Consider the following 20,599-nt stretch of genomic DNA (forward strand, 5'->3'; position numbering starts at 1 on the left):
CAGGCAGAGTGGACAGTGAGAGAGAGAGACAGAGAGAAAGGTCTTCCTTTGCCGTTGGTTTACCCTCCAATGGCCCCCGCAGTCGGTGCGCCGCGCTGATCCGATGGCAGGAGCCAGGAGCCAGGTGCTTTTCCTGGTCTGCTATGGTGTGCAGGGCCCAAGCACTTGGGCCATCCTCCACTGCACTCCCTGGCCACAGCAGAGAGCTGGCCTGGAAGAGGGGCAACCAGGACAGAATCCGGCGCCCCGACCGGGACTAGAACCCGGTGTGCCGGCGCTGCAAGGTGGAGGATTAGCCTAGAGAGCCGCGGCGCCGGCCAAGCTAGCAATTTCATTTTCTCTTGAAGTTTTGCAAGTGTCATTGTATTATCACATATTTAAAAGCATGCCTGCGAAAAACTTTGTTTTTATTACTTTTTCCAATAAGAAAGAATTTTATATCTCCATATTTTTCAGAACATGAATTTATATCAAGGTTAGATAATTTTCATATATGATTCAGTACTTAAATTCTGTTTTCTCCCTCATATAAAGCACTTCATTTAGGAAGGTATGATACCAGAGCTTACTAAGGGATTACAGAAATCTGTGAGACAATCAGACACAGCGGGGAGCCAAGTCTAGCAAGAACTTGTTTATTTCACACATAACAGAGCCTTTTAAAGCACAAACCTGCAGAGTCATTGGGGCAGGGCATAAGGACTAGCCAATCACTTAAAAGATCATTTTACTGGGTGATTTCTATAGGACTAGCCTTATGTCTATATTCTTGCTATCAGTTGTCATCACCTCCCCTGATGTTGCACAGCCCATTAGCTTTGGTGGTAAACAACTTTGGATTCCGCCCACCTTACTTCCTCTCCGCGCCAGCTTTGAATTGCCTTGTGTAACTAATTTCCCCACACTTTTGCTGAGTGATTATCTACTTTTCCAATGATATTCCTGTTTCTGTGTTTGTGTATGAGCATGTGTTTGAGCATGTCTCCTTGGGATGGGTGTGTTGTTACAAATTCTTTCAATTTTTCTTTGCTGTGGAAAATCCTTATTTCTCTTTCATTCATAAATGAGATTTTTGCAGGGTACATTAATCTGGGTAGACAATTTGTTTTTCTTGGGACTTGGAGTATGTCTCACCATTGCCTTGTAGGGTTGTGATGTGAAGTTTGGGGTGAGTTTAATCAAGTTTGCTCTGAATGTGATTTGGCTTTTCTCTTGTGCACATTTTAGAATCTTTTCTTTATGTGCTACTGAGGAGAGTTTTGCCACTGTGTGTCTAGGTGAGGATCTTTACTGGTCCTGTCTATTGGGAGTTCTGTGTACTTCCTGAACTTGGATGTCACTTTCTCTCTCCAGAAGGGGGAAGTTCTTTGCTCTTATTTCCTTAAGTAGGTATTCTAATGCTTTCTGTGTTTCGATGCCTTCTGGAATTCCCTAGGATCTGCATGTTATATTGTTTGATAGAATATTGCAGATCTCCAATCTTGTTTTTCAATTTCCTGATTTCTTCTTGTGTTTTGTTCTGACTGTGTTATTTCCAGGAATTTGCCTTGTAGGTCTGATATTCTTCTTCTGTCTCATTTCTTCTATTTTGAGACTATCCATTGTATTTTCTATTTGCTGTATTGAATTCTTCATATCTAGAATTTTGTTCTGATTTTGCTTCAATATCTCAATTTCTTGGGAACACTTCATTAAGGTCGTGAATGGGTTCCCAATTGCTTCTAAGCAATCTGATGATTAATTTTCTGAATTCTGTTTCTGGCATATCTTCAATCCCTTGTTCTGCTTCCATTATTGAAGAGCTGATGTAATGTTCCATTCTGAGGCTAATACTATCTTCCTTGGTCTTATTAAAAATATTCTCCTTGTTTTTCAGCATTTCCAATTCCTTTTATCTATAATATGTGTCTTGGTGCTTGTTGTGGGATTTCCCACTGCTATGAGCTGCTATGTGTTTGTGCGTTGCCAGTGGGAATGCTTAGCCCCACTCCTGAAAGTCCTGCTCACTTCTGGATGGTGATGGGGGAAGATAGGAGAGCCCTGGTGCACTAAGCCCCACCTTTTTGGGCCGGGCTCTGGTGGTAAAATGAGCTAGGGATTTCAATGTTTAGAACTTCTCACTGTCGTACGTTTGTGTGGTGGTTGTGGATTTTTCTTTTAAATTTTGTGATCCCTGTTTCTAGGTGAGGGCTGTGTGGTGAAGTGGCTCTACCACTGATGGGTGTGCACACAGAAGGCAAATGTGGTAGCACCAGGTTTACACTGGAGATGTAAATAGACAATATGGCTTCTCCTGGCTGGATGCAGGTACGAATAGGGGATTGGAGACGTGGATGGGCAGGGGCTGTGCCTAGTTCTCCCTCTTTTCCCTTATTCTTCCCTCTTGGAATTTCAAAGAGTTTGCATGATTTTCCCACACACTACTAACTGCAGCTCTGTGGACTCGTGACCCGGCATGTAACCTGGTCTGCCTGTGGTGGGGGCAGGGTGTGGTGTCTGTTGCCCTCTTCTGCTTCTCTGCTGTGTACCTGCTGTGTCTCAGTGACTCTTTGCTTCCTCTGGGTGTTCCTGCTCAGTCTCTGCTAGACTCCCAGGTTTCTCTGCTCTAAACTCTTGAGGTTCTGTTAGCAGCTCATATGCCCTTTCCTTTTTAATTATCTATTTCCTCCTCCCAAGACTCAGAATGTCTTGTTGCTATACCGCCATCTTGGCTCCTCCCCTGGTTTGTTCTTTAATAGTATTTTAGATAATAAAATATTTATATTTATCATTTAACATGAGTTTTCACATGTATCTTTCATTGTATCATGTCAATTTTAAATGTAAGAGTGTTGAATTTGCATCTGGAATCCACAATTTACACAAATCCTAGTTTGTGGTCTGCATTGCATATGGATTTAATCATGACAGGACAGTGAAAGCGCTGTCAAAAAAAAAAACACAAAAAACAAAAAACAAAAAATCATGTCCACTATACCTTGTACCCAGGCATAGCAGCAGCAACCCATGCTGTTGGCTTATTGATGGTACCAAAGACTAAAAGGAAAATGTAAAGGATAGATTGTCTTGCTTTCTCTCTCCTCCAGTGTGTTGACATAAGAGGTTGGCTTATGCGGTGATGGAACAGGTGTTAGAAAGGGATCGGTTTCCTTGGTCACAGGTGTTTTTAGGCTGTGTTGTCCTCCTTCTGTGTTTGAACCAGATTCTTGTGTGAGCCAACAGCGCAAGCTCCCTGGCTATCAGCACCTGCCACCCTCCTCACTTTCTTCAGGGTGAGATATAGGTCATACCTTTAGACCCTTGATCCACTCTGAGTAGATTATTGAAAGGAGGAGAGGTAGTTTTCGAGTTTCCATCTTCCCGTGGCATCAGTTGTCTGAGTCCCATCTACTGACAAGACGTCCTTTCCCCAGTGTGTGTTTATGGCATCTTTATCAAGAATCAGTTGCTGTAGAAGAGTGGATTCATTTCTGAGGAGCTATTTTGTTCTGTTCTTCTGTTTCTGTTTTTATGCCACTACCATTCTTTTTGGTTACTATAGCTCTGTAGTATATCCTTATTTTTTCCAAAGAAACCTTTTATTTAATGAGTAAAATGTCTTAAGTACATCTTTAGGAATATAGACATTCTTCCCACCATATCTGCCCTCCCACTCCCACTCCCACCCCACCTTTTCCTCCCTCTCCCATTCCCATTACTATTTTCCATTAAGATTTGTTTTCAATTAACTTCACACATAGAAGACCAATTCCATACTAAGTAAAGTTTTCAACAAATTGCACACATAGGCACAAAATATAAAGACTGTTTGAGAACAAGTTTTACAGTTAACTCTCACTGAGTACGTTTTATGTGCCTTTATTCCTCTCTTCGTTTAGGAAGAGTTGTTTTTTCATTTCAGGTGTTCCCAAAGTCATTGAGTCTTTTTTCTCAATTTTTTATTTTTTCATTTTATGTATAACTGATATTTGTATATCAGATCTGTATAACGAGATTTTCTCTTGATCTAGTCTGCTGATGAAGCTTTAAACTTTTTTTTTTAATTTGAATTAAGGAGATTTTCAGTTCTATGATTTTTGTTTGGTTCTTTGTCAAATTCTTTTGCTGAATATCTTCTTCATGTCATGCATTGTTTCCCCAATTTCATTAACCTGTGTTCTCTTGTCTCTGAGTATCCTTCCATCATGGTCATACATTCCTTATCATACGATTCTTCAGCTCATTTACACTGCAGTCTTTGTTAAAGCATTCTTGTGTCATTGGAGTCCCTTTCTATGGATTCTTGTGTCCATTTAGATTTCTCACTTTGCCTTGCTTTTTTTCACACTGTTGTGTCACTGTGTTTGTATTTATGCACCTGATACTGATCAATCAATGGATCAGTCTATCACTTTTGAAGGGTGGTTTTCATGGTGAAAGAGTTTTTGGAAGATGTATTATCAGTTGTCCATTTGTTGTCTATTTGGGCTTAGTTCACATTGGATGCAATAGTGTCCTATCCTGATTCCTTATCTCACTCTAATTGATATTCGCAGAGGCAGGAATGTGGTGTACTCCTGAGATCCAGAGTAGCTCAGATGCTGCACAGTCTGCCAGCTTCTCCCTGGGAGACTGGAGTCACAAGAGTGATAGTGGCAGTTGATGATATTCTGGTTGGCAGCCTGGGCCAGTGTCATGAGTGCCCCTGGCCAAGAGTCCAGTGTGCATGGGTTCTGGTACAGGCTTGGGTGGTAGAGGGATGGTCCCTGAGCCTGAAGGGGCAAGTCCCATACCTTTAGGGTGCTGGAGTCAAAATGTCGAGGCTGTTCTTCATCCTTACCCTTGCAGCACCAAGATTGCATGGGCTAGCATGCTGGGGTTGCCCTGCTGGTTGTAGTCTGATTCCTCATGCTACAGCCCCTTTTGTTAGTGTGTTGAATCATCTGTGTGGACTTAGGGGTGGGAGGGTGCAGGGATTCTGCCTCCTGGGGCAGCATCATCCTGACAGTGATCCCCTTTCTCAGAAGGTGACACTTTGCCACAACCTGTGTTCTGGGAGTTGTGAGGGGGACATTGAGACCCTCCACTTAGCGAAAACTACCATGAGTTCTCCAGGTGACTCTGGGATGCTATTTGTGATGTCCATGCATTCTTCCTGTGGCTGGGATTGCCAGGGGAAGCATCCATGTAGATGGGCTCTGCTGAGCCTTCCTGTTCACATTTCCCCCTTCACTGTGGATGCTCCAGACCAAGGATGATGGCTTCCAGGTTGCTTTGTTCCTACCTTTATGCTGCCATCCCAGGTCTCTGTGTATGACAGGGTTCCTACAGGGTCCATTCTGAGTCTTGCGTTCAACCTCAGGAATTCACCCTGAAGAGAGGCTTTCTTGTTCTTTTTACTTTCTGTGAAGGAAGAGGATCACACTGTTCTCCTCTGTTTCACCATCTCTTCATTAAGAGTTTTTAGGTGCACAATGCAATATTGTAATTCGTAGGCACGGTTTTTTACAGCAAACCTAGAACTCTTCCATCTTGTATAACTGACGTGTCCTCCCAGTTGAACAGCTAAGCCCCCAGCTCCCCCAACCCAAGCTGCTGACACCCAACAGGCTACTCTGTTTCCCTGACTTTGATTATTTCAGTTCCCTCCTGTAGCAGAGATCATGCAGAGTGAGTTATTTTATGCCTGCCTGGTTCCACTTAGTATCATTTCCTCCAGATTGATGCTTGTTCTCGCATACAGCACAATTTCCCTTTTTTTTGAGTAATCAATAATAAGCCATATCTTCTTTAATCTTTCATCTAGTAAGACAGAGGATGAGTGCTCTAAACTTATCTAATTTTAATTAGGTGATATTTAAATAGCCATGTATGCTGGCATATGGCTCATGGGTCCTGGGTGCTGTATTGGAAAATGCAGCCCTGGACTTGTTTCATTGGATGCATAGCTGCACTTTGCATTTTCTACATTCCATTGCTTCCATGCAGTTCTATTTGGTCATGTATAAAGGCAGGAGAATGATAGCATTCACCCATTAGGTTAACAAGTTAGGTATTTCCATGTTGTGGCTGATGTGACTAATGGTCTAATGAGTAAGGGAGTGCTAACTTCCCCTAGAGTTCCTTATGGAAATTCCATGAAATCTATGCTTAGAATGGAAATTGCTGGAATAGCATAGATAGATATTTGATTTTTATGTAACCTCCTTACTGGCTTCCACATTATGTAAAAAGCACCATTTTATACTTCCACCAATAGCGTGTTAGGATTGTGATTTTTGCACATCTTGCTGAGAATGGATATCTTTCGGATTTGTCTTCTTGATGAAAGCCATGCACATGGTGTGAAGTGGTCTGTCATTATGGCTTAGATTTGCCTTTCATGAATGGTTAGTGCTGTGGAACATCTTGTTGTGTGCTCTTGGCTCTTTAGATGTCTTCTACGGGAAACACGACACTTCTCATCCATTTGACCCTTTTTGTAGTCAAGTTATTTGATGCTGCTGCTGATGTCAAGTTGCGTTATATGTATTTTGGACATTATCCCAGTGTTGGAATAGAAATTTTTTTTCCCAGGGCCAGCTGGCCTGCAATGAAGGCATCCCGTATTGGTGCTGGTTTGAGTCCCAGCTGCTCCACATCTGATCCAGCTCTCTGCTATGGCCTGGGAAAGCAGTAGAAAATGGCCCAAGTGCTTGGGCCGCTTCACTCACATGGGGGACTTGGAAGAAGCTCCTGGCTCCTGGCTTTGTATCTGCACAGTTCTGGCCATTTGTGGGGTGAGCCAGTGGATAGAATATTCATTCTCTCTCTCTGCCTCTGCCTGTCTGTAACACTTCCTTTCAAATAAAGAAATAAGGTCTTTAAGAAAGTAAGAGATATATTTTTCCCTGTCTATAGGTTATTTCTTTACTCTGTAGATGGATTATTTGCCATACAAAGGTTTTTACTTTGATGCAATCAATCCCATTTTTGTATTTTTGCTATGTGACCTATTACTTTTGTATAATAGTTAAGAAACTAATGGCCATTATGAGCAATGTCATGAAGATTTTCCTTTATGTTTTCTTCTAGGAACTTAACATACTCAGAACTGAGGTTTAAATCTCTAATCTATTTTTTTTAGGATTTTTTTTTTATTTATTGAAGAGGTAGAATTACAGACAGTGAAAGGGCAAGACCGACAGAAAGGTCTTCCTTCTTCTGGTTCGCTCTCCAAATGGCTGTAAATGCCAGAACTTATCCTGATTTGAAGGCAGGGGACACGAGCTTCCTCTGGCAAAGATGACCATTTCACCCAAAGTTTTATGATCACAGATAATTAAAACTATCATAATATACCATTATTATCCATTGGTTTCACAAATGTATATTACAAATATTGACAAAACTATATTTGCAACATCCCTAACACAAACTGGCATTTCTTCCTTTTTTCATTTTTTAAAAAATTTAGCCTTCACTAACAAGGGAGAAATGTCATATTTTTCTTTCTGTGTCTGGCTTATTTTACTGAACATGATGTCCTTCCATTGGATGCATTTTGTTGATAATGGTAGGATTTCATTCTTTTTAACCAGTGAGTAATACTCCATTATGTTTCAATACCATATTTTCTTTAGCCATTTATCTGATGATGGATGATACCTTGGTTCATGCCATGTTTTGGCTATTGTGACCATTGCTGCCATGAACATGGTGATGCAGGTGTTTCTTCAGTAAAACGTGCTCATGTCTTTCAGAATTGCTGGATCATATGGTAAGTCTGTTTCAGTTTTCTAAGTAATCTCCATACTGTTTTCCACAGCGGCTAATTTAGATTCCCACCAAGGGTATAAGTGTCCACCTTCTCCACATTCTTGCTGGCATTTGTTGCTCTCTGTGTTTTGGATTTTGGCCATTCTGACAGGAGATGGTGATATTTCATTTTGGTTTTGGTTTGTATTTCCCGGATGGCGAGTGATGTTGAGTTTTTTCAAATAGTTGTTGACCATTTGTATTTATTCTGTTGAAACTGTCTAGATCCTTAGCCCATTACTTAACAGGATTAGTTTTTGTTGTTGCTGTGTTTTTAAAGTTGCCGATATATTCTGAATATTAATCCTTTGTTGGATATGTTTTTTGAAAAGAGTTTTATTTTTTATTTTGTTTTGAAGGGAGAAGCAGCAGAAGAGAGTGAGAGGCAGGAGAGGAGAGAGGAAGATGAGAGAGAGTGAGGGAGAGAGGCTGGGAAAGAGGGAGGGAGAGGGAGAGGGAGAGGGAGAGGGAGAGGGAGAGGGAGAGGGAGAGGGAGAGGGAGAGGGAGAGGGAGAGGGAGAGGGAGAGGGAGAGGGAGAGAGAGACTGCTCTGTCTTAAGGTTTTCTCTTGAAACGCCTATCTGTACTAACTGGGGATAAACCAAGTTAACTCCAGGACTCTGGAACTCATTTCAAGTCTCCCATATGGGTTGCAGGGATACAGTACTTTAGCCATTACCTGCTGCCTCCCAGAGTATGCATTAGTAGGAATCTAGCAGTGGAAGTAAAGTTGGGACGTGAACCCAAATAGTCCAGTATGGAATGTGGCATTTTGTGGCATCTCAACCACTGCCCCCAATGCTTGCTCCTTATAACATATTTTGAAGTAAGCAAAGTGTAATGCTTTCAACTGTTTTTCTTTCTTTCAAAAGTTTGCATTGGTCACACAGGATCTACCTGTGTTCTAAATGGATTTTAGGATTGTTTTTATCTGTTTCTATAAAAATGCCATTAATATTTTTATACAGACTGCATTGAATCTGTTGATTAAGTTAAGTAGTACTCACATTTTAAGAATATCAAGTTTTCCAATTGCTGGATGTGGAATGACTTTCATTTACGTGTGTCTGCTTTCATTTTCTCCCTTACTGTAGTATGCTTCTCATTGTAAACGTCTTGCCATTCCCTGGTTAAATTTCTCCTTGAGCATTTAATTTAATTTACTACTATCATAAGAAGATTTTTTATTGGTTGACTTCTCATATGGTTTGTTTTTAGTGTAAAGAAATGAGTTCGGTTTGTTTTGTGTTTTTTTTTTTAACTTTTATTTAATGCATATAAATTTCCAAAGTACGACTTATGGATTACAATGGCTTCCCCCCATACCGTCCCTCCCACCCACAACCCTCCCCTTTCCCACTCCCTCTCCCCTTCCATTCACATCAAGATTCATTTTCGATTATCTTAATATACAGAAGATCAGTTTAGTATACATTAAGTATGGATTTCAACAGTTTGCTCCCACACAGAAACATAAAGTGAAAAATAATAGATGATTTTTTTAAATGATGATGAAATCAGAGCAGACCTATTGTCATGTTTAATCCCAGTGAGAGTCAAGTTGGGAATTGATAATTTCTTTTTTTTTTTTTTTTTACAGAGGATCAGTTTAGTATGCATTAAGTAAGGATTTCAACAGTTTGCACCCCCATAGAAACACAAAGTGAAATATATTGTTTGAGTACTCGTTATAGCATTAAATCTCAATGTACAGCACATTAAGGATAGAGATCCTGCATGAGGAGTAAGTGCACAGTGACTCCTGTTGTTGACTTTACCAATTGACACTCCTGTCTATGGCATCAGTAATCTCCCTATGCTCCAGTCATGAGTTTCCAAGGCTATGGAAGCCCTCTGAGTTCTCCGACTCTTATCTTGTTTAGACAAGGTCATAGTCAAAGTGGAGGTTCTCTCCTCCCTTCAGAGAAAGGTACCTCCTTCTTTGATGACCTGTTCTTTCCACTGGGATCTCACTCGCAGAGATCTTTTGCCAGAGTGTCTTGGCTTTCCATGCCTGAAATACTCTCATGAGCTTTTCAGCCAGCTCCGAATGCCTTTAGGGCTGATTCTGAGGCCAGAGTGCTATTTAGGACATCTGCCATTCTATGAGTCTGCTGAGTATCTCACTTCCCATGTTGGATCACTCTCCCCTTTATTTACTCCATCAGTTAGCGTTAGCAGGTACTAGACTTGTCTATGTGCTCCCTTTGACTCCCAGTCCCTTCACCATGACCAACTGTGATCTGAAACTGATCACCTGGAACAGTGAGATGGCATTGGTACATGCCACCTCGATGGGATTGAATTGGAATCCCCTGGTATGATTCCAACTCCACCACTTGGGGCAAGTCAGCCTGAGCATGTCCCAAATTATACTTCTCTTCCCTCTCCCATTCCCACAACCATGTTCAACAGGGATCACATTTCAGTTAATTTTCAACACTTAAGAATAACTGTGCATCAATTACAGATCTAAACCAGTCATATTAAGTAGAACAGATAAAAAAAACTACTAAGAGGGATAATGTATTTAGTTGTTCATTAACAGTCAGGGCTATGCTGATCAAGCCACCATTTCCCATAGTGTCCACCTCACTCCAACAGGTTTCCCTCTTGGTGTTCAGTCAGTCGTCACCGATCAGGGGGAACATATGGTATTTGTCCCTTTGGGACTGGCTTATTTCACTCAGCATGATGTGTTCCAGATTCCTCCATTTTGTTGCAAATGACTGGATTTCGTTGTTTCTTACTGCGGTATAGTATTCTAAAGAGTACATATCCCATAATTTCTTTATCCAGTCTATCATTGATGGGCATTTAGGTTGGTTCCAGGTCTTAGCTATTGTGAATTGCGCTGCAATAAACATTAGGGTGCAGACCTCTTTTTTGTTTGCCAATTTAAATTCCTTTGGGTAAATTCCAAGGAGTGGGATGGCTGGGTCGAACGGTAGGGTTATCTTCAGGTTTCTGAGGAATCTCCAGACTGACTTCCATAGTGGCTTTACCAGTTTGCATTCCCACCAACAGTGGGTTAGTGTCCCTTTTTCCCCACATCCTCGCCAGCATCTGTTGTTGGTAGATTTCTGCATGTGAGCCATTCTGACCGGGGTGAGGTGAAACCTCATTGTGGTTTTGATTTGCATTTCCCTGATTGCTAATGACCTTGAACATTTTTTCATGTGCCTGTTGGCCATTTGGATTTCCTCTTTTGAAAAATGTCTATTGAGGTCCTTGGCCCATCTCTTAAGTGGGTTGTTGGTTTTGTTTTTGTGGAGTTTCTTGATCTCTTTGTAGATTCTGGTTATTAACCCTTTGTCTGTTGCATAGTTTGCAAATATTTTTTCCCATTCTGTCGGTTATCTCTTCACTCTCCTGACTGTTTCTTTTGCAGTACAGAAACTTCTCAATTTGATGCAATCCCAATAGTTGATTTTGGCTTTGACTGCCTGTGCCTCCTGGGTCTTTTCCAGAAATTCTTTGCCTGTACCAATATCTTGAAGGGTTTCTCCAATGTTCTCTAGTAACTTGATGGTGTCAGGTCGTAGATTTAGGTCTTTAATCCATGTTGAGTGGATTTTTGTGTAAGGTGTAAGGTAGGGGTCTTGCTTCATGATTCTGCACGTGGAAATCCAATTTTCCCAGCACCATTTATTGAATAGACTGTCCTTGCTCCAGGAATTAGTTTTAGATCCTTGATCAAATATAAGTTGGCTGTAGATGTTTGGGTTGATTTCTGGTGTTTCAACTCTGTTCCATTGGTCTATCCATCTGTTTCTGTACCAGTACCATGCTGTTTTAATTACAACTGCCCTGTAGTATGTCCTGAAATCTGGTATTGTGATGCCTCCGGCTTTGTTTTTGTTGTACAAGATTGCTTTAGCTATTCGAGGTCTCTTGTGCCTCCATATAAATTTCAGCACCAATTTTTCCAGATCTGAGAAGAAGGTCTTCGGTATCTTGATTGGTATTGCATTGAATCTATAAATTGCTTTTGGGAGAATGGACATTTTGATGATATTGATTCTTCCAATCCATGAGCATGGAAGATTTTTCCATTTCTTGGTATCCTCTTCTATTTCTTTCTTTAAGGTTTTGTAATTTTCATCGTAGAGATCTTTAACGTCCTTGGTTAAGTTTATTCCAAGGTATTTGATTGTTTTTGTAGCTATTGTGAATGGGATTGATCTTAGAAGTTCTTCCTCAGCCATGGCATTGTCTGTGTATACAAAGGCTGTTGATTTTTGTGCATTGATTTTATACCCTGCTACTTTGCCAAACTCTTCTATGAGTTCCAATAGTCTCTTAGTAGAGTTCTTTGGGTCCCCTAAATACAGAATCATATCATCTGCAAAGAGGGATAGTTTGAGTTCTTCCTTCCCAATTTGTATCCCTTTAATTTCTTTTTCTTGCCTAATAGCTCTGGCTAGAACCTCCAGAACTATATTGAATAGCAGTGGTGAGAGTGGGCATCCCTGTCTGGTTCCAGATCTCAGTGGAAATGCTTCCAACTTTTCCCCATTCAATAGGATGTTGGCTGTGGGTTTTTCATAGATTGCTTTGATTGTATTGAGGAATGTTCCTTCCAAACCCAGTTTGCTTAGAGTTTTCATCATGAACGGGTGTTGTATTTTATCAAATGCTTTCTCGGCATCTATTGAGATAATCATATGGTTTTTCTTCTGCAGTCTGTTAATGTGGTGTATCACATTGATTGTCTTGCGCACATTAAACCATCCCTGCATACCAGGGATAAATCCCACTTGGTCTGGGTGGATGATCTTTCTGATGTGTTGTTGCATTCTATTGGCGAGAATTTTATTGAGGATTTTTGCATCTATGTTCATCAGGGATATTGGTCTGTAATTCTCTTTCAGTGCTGCATCTTTTTCTGGCTTAGGAATTAAGGTGATGCTGGCTTCATAGAAAGAATTTGGGAGGATTCCCTCTTCTTCGATTGTTCTGAATAGTTTGAGAAGAATTGGAGTTAGTTCTTCTTTCAATGTCTGGTAGAATTCAGCAGTGAATCCATCTGGTCCTGGGCTTTTCTTTGTTGGGAGGGCCTTTATTACTGTTTCAATTTCTGTCTCAGTTATGAGTCTGTTTAGGTTTTCGATGTCTTCCTGGTTCAATTTAGGTAGATTGCATGTGTCCAGGAATCTATCCATTTCTGATAGGTTTCCCTGTTTGCTGGCATACAAGTCCTTGTAGTAATTTCTGATGATTCTTTTTATTTCTGTGGTGTCTGTTGTTACATTTCCTTTTTCATCTCTGATTTTATTGATTTGGGTCTTTTCTTTTTTTTAGTTAGTTGGGCCAATGGGGTGTCAATTTTGTTTATTTTTTCAAAAACCAGCTCTTCGTTTGGCTGATTTTTTGTAATGTTTTTCTTGATTCAATCCTGTTGATTTCTTCTCTGATTTTAATTATTTCTCTTCTCCTACTAGATTTGGGTCTGGTTTGCTGTAGGTTTTCTAGATCCTTGAGGTGAATTGAAAGCTCATCTATTTGGTGTCTTTCCAATTTCTTGATGTAGGCACCTATTGATATAAACTTTCCTCTTAACACTGCTTTTGCTGTGTCCCATAAGTTTTGGTATGTTGTGCTTTTATCCTCATTTACTTCCAGAAAGTTTTTGATTTCTCTTTTGATTTCTTCTATGACCCATTGTTCATTCAGGAGCATGTTGTTCAATGTCCATGTGTTTGCGTATGCTCTAGGGATTCCTGAGTTGCTAATTTCCAACTTCATTCCTTTATGGTCTGAGAAGCTGCATGGTATGATTCTAATTCTTTTGAATTTGCTGAGACTTGCTTTATGGCCTAGTATGTGGTCAATCCTAGAGAAGCTTCCATGTACTGCTGAGAAGAATGTAAAATCTTTAGCTGTAGGATTGAAAGTTCTGTATATATCTGTTAGATCCATTTGGGCTATAGTGTCGTTTAAATCTACTGTATCCTTGTTGATCTTCTGACCGGATGATCTGTCTATTTCTGAGAGTGGAGTATTGAAGTCCCCCAGTACTACTGTATTGTGGTCTAAGTCTCCCTTTAAGTCCGTTAATAAATCTTTTAGATAAACCGGTGCCCTGTAGTTAGGTGCATATACATTGATAATTGTTATATCTTCCTGTTGAATTGATCCCTTAATCATGATATAGTGTCCCTCTTTGTCTCTCTTAACGGTTTTTGTGGTAAAGTTTATGTTGTCCGATATTAAGATGGCTACGCCCGCTCTTTTTTCATTTCTGTTGGCATGGTATATCTTTTTCCAGCCTTTCACTTTCAGTCTGTATGGATCTTTGTTGGAAAGATGTGTTTCTTGTAAGCAGCAAATAGATGGGTTTTGTTCCTTAACCCAATCAGCCAATCAGTGTCTTTTAACTGGACAGTTCAGGCCATTCACGTTCAAAGTGACTAATGATAAGTGGTAACTTTGCCCTGCCATTTGCCAAAGATAAGTTCTAATATATGCTTTGAATTCCCTGTGATCTTTTGCTGTGAGCTTTCCTTCCTTGGTTTCCTTCCTTTACCTTCTTTCATATTGATGACCGTGTTTCTTTGTTTCTGTGTGTAACACATCTTTAAGCATCTGTTGCAGGGCTGGACGAGTGGCAACAAATTCTTTCAATTTCTGTTTGCAATGAAAAGTCTTTATTTCACCTCCATTCACAAATGATAGCTTTGCAGGATATAATATTCTGGGCTGGCATCTCTCTTAGTACCTGGGCTATATCTCGCCATTCCCTCCTAGCTTTTAGAGTTTCTGATGAGAAGTCAGCTGTGAGTCTGATTGGAGATCCTCTGAGAGTAATCTGACGTTTCTCTCTTGCACATTTTAGGATCTTTTCTTTATGTTTCACTGTGGAGAGTTTAATTACAACGTGTCGTGGTGAGGATCTCTTTTGGTCGTGTTTATTAGGGGTTCTGTGGGCTTCCTGTACTAGGATTTCTCTGTCATTCTCCAAACCTGGGAAATTTTCTGCTAATATCTCACTAAAAAGGCCTTCTAATCCTTTCTCCCTCTCCATGCCTTCAGGAACTCCTAGAACCCGAATGTTGGGTTTTTTAATAGTATCCTGAAGATTCCCGACAATACGTTTCAGATTTCTAATTTCCTCTTCTTTTCTTTGGTCTGACTGTATCCTTTCCTGTTCTCTGTCTTCTAAGTCTGATATTCTCTCTTCTGCTTCACCCATTCTGTTTGTAAGGCTCTCTATTGTGTTTTTCATTTGATCTATTGAATTCTTCACTTCAGTCACTATCCCAGTTTCCTGTTGTACTAGTTGTTTCGTTTCATTTTGATTCCTCCTTAATATTTCATTTTCATGAGAGAGATTTTCTATCTTGTCCATTAAGGATTTCTGTAGTTCCAGAATTTGTTTTTGAGAACTTCTTAATGTTCTTATCAATTTTTTGAGATCTGCTTCTTGCATTTCTTCTATGTCATCATCTTCATAATCTTGAATTGGGGTGTCTTTTTCATTTGAGGGCGTCATGGTGACTTCCTTGTTTTTATTACCTCGGTTTTTGCGTTTGTTATTTGGCATATTGGAGATATTTGGTTTCTTCACTGTGGTGCTTTTTCTTGTTATACTATGACTCTAGATTAAGTGGACTATCTGTTTTTGATGGAGCCTTAGGGCTTGAGATGGGTGTGGCCTGAGAGCTCTGTTTGGTGTGCCAAAGGTGACACTCCCAGGTTAGGCGTGGTAAATCTCTCTCTCTCTCTCTCTTTTTTTTTTTTTTTGATTCAAAAGGGAAGTAATTCCGCACAGCTGAACGAAGTTGGAGGTAGTTAGCAGGCAAATGATATACCCACAGGAGGCAGAGATCGGAAGCTCTTTCCCAAGATCCCCACAGGGAATCTGTTCGGCCCTCAGAGTGGGCTCAAATTCTCCTTCAGTCTCCCACTGGGTTGCCAAAGTTACGGAATTGTAGCGTCTCTGGAGAGTGCTCACGTGAATTCCGTGAGTTCTCTCCCCCACCGTCTCTTTTTTCACAGTCTCAGTTCAGTAGCACCACAAATTTACTAGCTCCTAATCTCCTGTTAATTCGCCCCGCCCAGAGTCAGGTTTTTCTGCTAGGCTCAGGGCCGGTGCAGACCTGAGGTCGCTCTGCTTATGACGTATGTCCAAGATGGCGCCTGCTCTTTGTCTTGCTCGCCCCTGAGAGGTGAGCGGAGAGAGAGAAACCCGTGTCTGTACCAGTCACCCTTTTTTTTCTCTCTCTCTCTCTTCCAGTTAGCCTGGTGAACTTCCCCCCCCCCCCCGGGGGTCGTTCCCTCTAGTCTCCTCTCTCCGCTTGCCTGCCGGTGTCTCGGGCTATTGAGGTTCGGCTCACCCCGCGTTCCAGCGCTGTTGTGTTGAGTCTGCCGCTGATGTCCCGAACTGTGGGCTCCCACGCTCTCCACGCAGGTCCGCTGTGAGTCACGCGTTCCGGAAGAGTTTCTTCTGCTGTTTCCTCCCCTACTCTTCCTTGAACCTGCAGTATCTCCACTTTTATTAAACTATCTCTCCCCAGACTATCAGTGTGCTCCCTTCCTATTCCGCCATCTTGCCGGACTCCTTGTGTTTTTTTTTTTAATACTGCAACTTTCCTGAAATCTTAATCCACTTATGTAATCATGTTATCTGCAAACTGCTAATTTATATCATTGCTTCTAGTTTTATGCCTTTTATTTATTTTTTGCATAATTACTCTGGCAAGGATCTGCAGTCCATGTAGCAGGATGATGGTGGGCATCCATGCCTTGTTCCAGATGGTAGCTCTGGCAGTCCTACTCCCTTGTGTGACTGCTGTCCTGTAGGATAGAAGGTTGAAGGCAGCTCCTCTGCTCTTATCCTTCCCTAAGGAGATGCTTTACTTTCTCTGCTGTTTCCCAGTCTTCCTGGATTCTGCAAAGTGCATCAGGTTGCCACTCCTTTTATTTTTTTCTTTACTACCAACCTCCTGGGGCTCCATAGGTGCTCTTCCATAATTTTTCATGTTAAAATTATGCATGGATTTCAAAAATTCTGAGTGGTGCAAGAGTTCCCATCTATCCACCTTCAGCATCCTCATTGCTAACAAATTACATTAGTGAATTTATTATAATCTATTATATTGTCTTTGTAAAAGTGACATATGTTGCTTTTACATATTTGGAGGTATAATGTGATGTTTCAATTCAGGTGTTCATTGTGGAAAAGTCAACTCATGAAATAAGCCTATCCTTCAACTTGGGCAAAATTGCCCAACACTGTATAATTAAGCCCTTGTTTTCCCCCTTATGGATTTAAAAAAGTCAATTATATGTTTTTCAGTGCTGATTAGCAGCAAAGGACTGATTACAGCACTGCCAATGACCACCATTATCTGGACACAGCAAAACACCGGGTCATTGTTCCACATCACTCTTGAGGAGGAGACAGTGCATTCCAACAAGTGCATGAACACAAAGATGTTCATGAGCAGCAGGATGGTGTGGGTGGCCCTTTGCCCTAGGAAGGCTCTTGGAGAAAGGCTGGTGCTGTGAAGGTGCTGGGACCGCCTCTTGCGCCTGCACAGGAGAGTCACCATGTACCCACTTGAGAGGGCCATGAGCCCTAAGAGGGAGGCATCTCGGAAGATGCCCAGGATGGAAAACAACTGCCAGACATAGTAACCCATGGGTGATATAGTGCAGGATTCAAATTTAATGGAGCTTTTCTAGTACCCTTGTGTTACTAGGTGAGGGAATATATGTGACTTTGGTTTTGTAACTGTTCTCTGGATTGGTTTTTTGAAATACTGAATTTTAGAAGATGTTATTAGCTAGGTAAAACTAAACTTTTGGTATGATTTTATAGATTTTTTCTTTTTCTAACTTAAAGATAATATACATCTGTAATGTTCATCTCATGAATTGTTCATCTCATGAATTTCTAGATAATTTTCCATGTATTGATTTATTATGTAAATTCTGAATTTTAACCTCATATTCAACATTTTATCTGGAAAGTTCCAAGCTGGAGCTGCCCAAGGCACTGCTGAATGTCCCTAGTGGCAGCACAGAATGCTTCTTATATGAATCCACACTACAAATGTCTCTACTTTCTTTGGGGAAACTGCAAGTAGGATTTGCACCAGTAGAAAATAATCCTCAAATTATTGTTTGGTACAAAGTTACCAGAATATTTAATAATTATTGAAGAATGGCAATTTGACAGTTTTAAAATCTTGTCACTTTATGTTTCTGAGAAAAAATTTCATCATTGGTTAGAACATAACTGGAAACATCTTTATTATGGTAAAAAACTCATAATATAAAAATTGCCCCTTTAACCCTATTTAACTGTGCAATTCAGTGGCATTAAGTACATCCCACTGTTGTACAACCACACCCAACACCCATTTCCAGAATGTTTTCTTCTTCCTGCACTGAATTCTGTGTCCATTAAACAAGAACTGCACTTTCTTCTCCTCCATCAGCCTCTGACCACCTTCTGTGAGGAGATTCTTAGACTACCTGTTCTTTGGTGGCTGAAGGATTTCACTTAGCATAATATATTCAAGGTTCATGACAGAATTCCCTTCTTGTTTGGGACCACAAACTAATTCATCTAATTCATCGTTTGTGCAGCCCACACTTTCTTTATACACTCATGTGGTTGTTGGTTTGTTGCAGTTGATTTCTCAACAATGTTGCAGTGGCTTCGTTTCTGAGAGGAGGAGTGTGGTGGGGGCAAGAGGTGCGGAGTCACCACACAGACCCCGGGAGTCGGGTGAAAGCGGGCTTGAGGCAAGCAGCCCGCAGACTCATTTATTTCAGTTCATACATCTTGTATATCCAAGACCAGACAATCCGGTCAAGGGACAGTCTATGCCCCAACCAATCACAGCCTGTTGCCAGGCAGTTTCCAAAGCCATCCAATCACAGCCTGTTGCCAGGGAGGCTCCATTCCATTGCCAGGTGGGATTCAAAGCCATCCAATCATAGCCTGTTGCCAGGCAGGCTCCATTTGCCATGTGGGTTTCAAATCCATCTAATCACAGCCTGTTGCCAGGCAGGCTCCGTTGCCAGGTGGGTTTCAAAGCCATTCCTGAGTAATTGACGCTCGCTTGCCAGGCCACCTTGGCATGGCCTTCTCATTCCACCAAATTGGGTTGCTTCTACTTTTTGACTGTTGTAATAATGCTGTTATGGGTTTTGGTGTGGAAATCACTGTGTGAGTTCATGTATTCAGTAATTTTTGGCGTTTGTAGGAGTAGAGTAACTGGATCATAGGAAATTTATGGTAAAAGCTGATTGCATACATAGTTAGGCAATGTACAGATCACTGTGGATTTGTTAGAAAGTGCTTTGATCTCATGAATCAGTACTTTCTGGATCACACGAGGCAGTGGCAAATGGGATCTATCTCACACTTCCATCTTGAGGAGCCACTATATATAATACTTTACCCAGACAGCATATACTGGCTACTGTAATAAAAATGTGGAAATTAGTGCAATAGCTCATTTAGAGAACTGCTTTTCATTGAATAATTTCACATCTATCATTCTCCCCCTAATGGATTTTAAGAAGGTAATTATACGCTTTTCAGTACAGAGGAACACGCAAGGACTGACTGTGGCATAGTTGTTGGACACAATAATATGAATACAGTAAATAATTGGGTCACCTTTGAACATGAGTCTTGAGGCAGAGAAAATGCAGTCCAAAATGCATATGACCATGAAAAAGCTCATGAGCACCAGAATGGTCTGGGTGGCCCTTTGTTCAGGGGAGGCTCTTGGAGAAAGGCTGGTGTCACGCAGGTGCTGGGACTTCCTCCTGTGCCTGTACAGCAGGATCACCATGTATCCACTGGAGAGGGCCATGATCCCTATTTGAACGACTTCTCTCAAGATTGCCAATGTGGAAAATGTTTGCATTAGGAAATAGCTCATGGGCAAAACAGAGCAGGATTTAGTGGCATACATTAGACCGTGTGAGGTCCCATTGGGAGTGGCAGTGATGGAGATTATGAGGTGACTGCTGATGGACATGGAGAAGAAGCATAGGACAAAAAGAGAGCATAGGATGCGTTGTGAAAATACCTGCTTGAACTTGGCCAACCAGGAGCTCCTGGGGCTGAGGGTGATGGCCTGGAGGACACAGAGCAGGCAGGATGTGTACAGGGAGAGGGCCCGCAGCACCCGGTAGGAGAAGAAGACTGCTTTACATGTGACGTCATCCCAGGAACCCTGAGATCCAAACATGTCCATAGCATGGCTCACCACAATCATCAGCATCACTAAGTGGATGAGAGCCAAGAGACCAATCGTCAAGTCAGTGGGCTTGGGTCTGTGCTGGAGAAAGTAATTGAGGACGTGGAAGAGAAGAAGGAAGGCATTGGCTGAGACCCCAATGGAAATTTCAGTGTAATAAATGAATTTCATCTCATTGCTTTCATAAATTTTATTATATTTATTCATATTATATTTGGAAAATGCAAATAGTGTGTGTCTAAGGAGAAAAAGAAGAAGGAAATTTATTAGCACATTCATCTGTTTCCTCCAACACTCTTGTCATCCTCAAAATATGGAGATGAACCCCAGGCATCTTTCTACTCTTTAAACTGAAGCCCACATCACAGCCACACCCCTACCCCAGGCCACCTCTCCTTTGTTAGGCTTGGATCATGGGTGTCATTGCTTAGTTCCAAAGTGTATAAGCTTTGCTCTTCATGAAACATTATCATAGGGCCATGTGTATGGAGCAGCTGTTAAGGCAATACGTGGGATGCTGCACCCCATATCACAGTGCCGAGTTTTGAGCTCCACTCTCTATCCCTCTTTCCTAGAAATGTGTTCCCTAGGAG

The 20,599-nt window shown here is 41.2% G+C and overlaps 1 protein-coding gene, 1 long non-coding RNA gene and 1 pseudogene across 2 annotated transcripts in view; 1 reads left to right on the forward strand and 2 right to left on the reverse strand.

Moving 5' to 3' along the window:
• LOC103349176 (uncharacterized) overlaps positions 1-5,553 on the forward strand; it is a 92,779-nt gene extending 87,226 nt beyond the window's left edge. Inside the window, exon 7 of the long non-coding RNA XR_007921945.2 lies at positions 2,184-5,553. This is a non-coding gene — a long non-coding RNA (uncharacterized lncRNA). The remainder of the gene's footprint in view (positions 1-2,183) is intronic.
• ORYCUNV1R-PS1631 (vomeronasal 1 receptor oryCunV1R-ps1631 pseudogene) lies at positions 17,022-17,423 on the reverse strand (annotated as a pseudogene).
• On the reverse strand, positions 19,251-20,213 carry ORYCUNV1R1625 (vomeronasal 1 receptor oryCunV1R1625). Its single transcript, NM_001167347.1, has one exon. The coding sequence runs from the start codon at positions 20,211-20,213 to the stop codon at positions 19,251-19,253; it is 963 nt and encodes a 320-aa protein (NP_001160819.1).
• Between the last annotated feature and the right edge of the window lie 386 nt (positions 20,214-20,599).

Source organism: Oryctolagus cuniculus, chromosome 10, assembly GCF_964237555.1.
Source record: "Oryctolagus cuniculus chromosome 10, mOryCun1.1, whole genome shotgun sequence".
NCBI classification, from domain to species: domain Eukaryota; kingdom Metazoa; phylum Chordata; class Mammalia; order Lagomorpha; family Leporidae; genus Oryctolagus; species Oryctolagus cuniculus.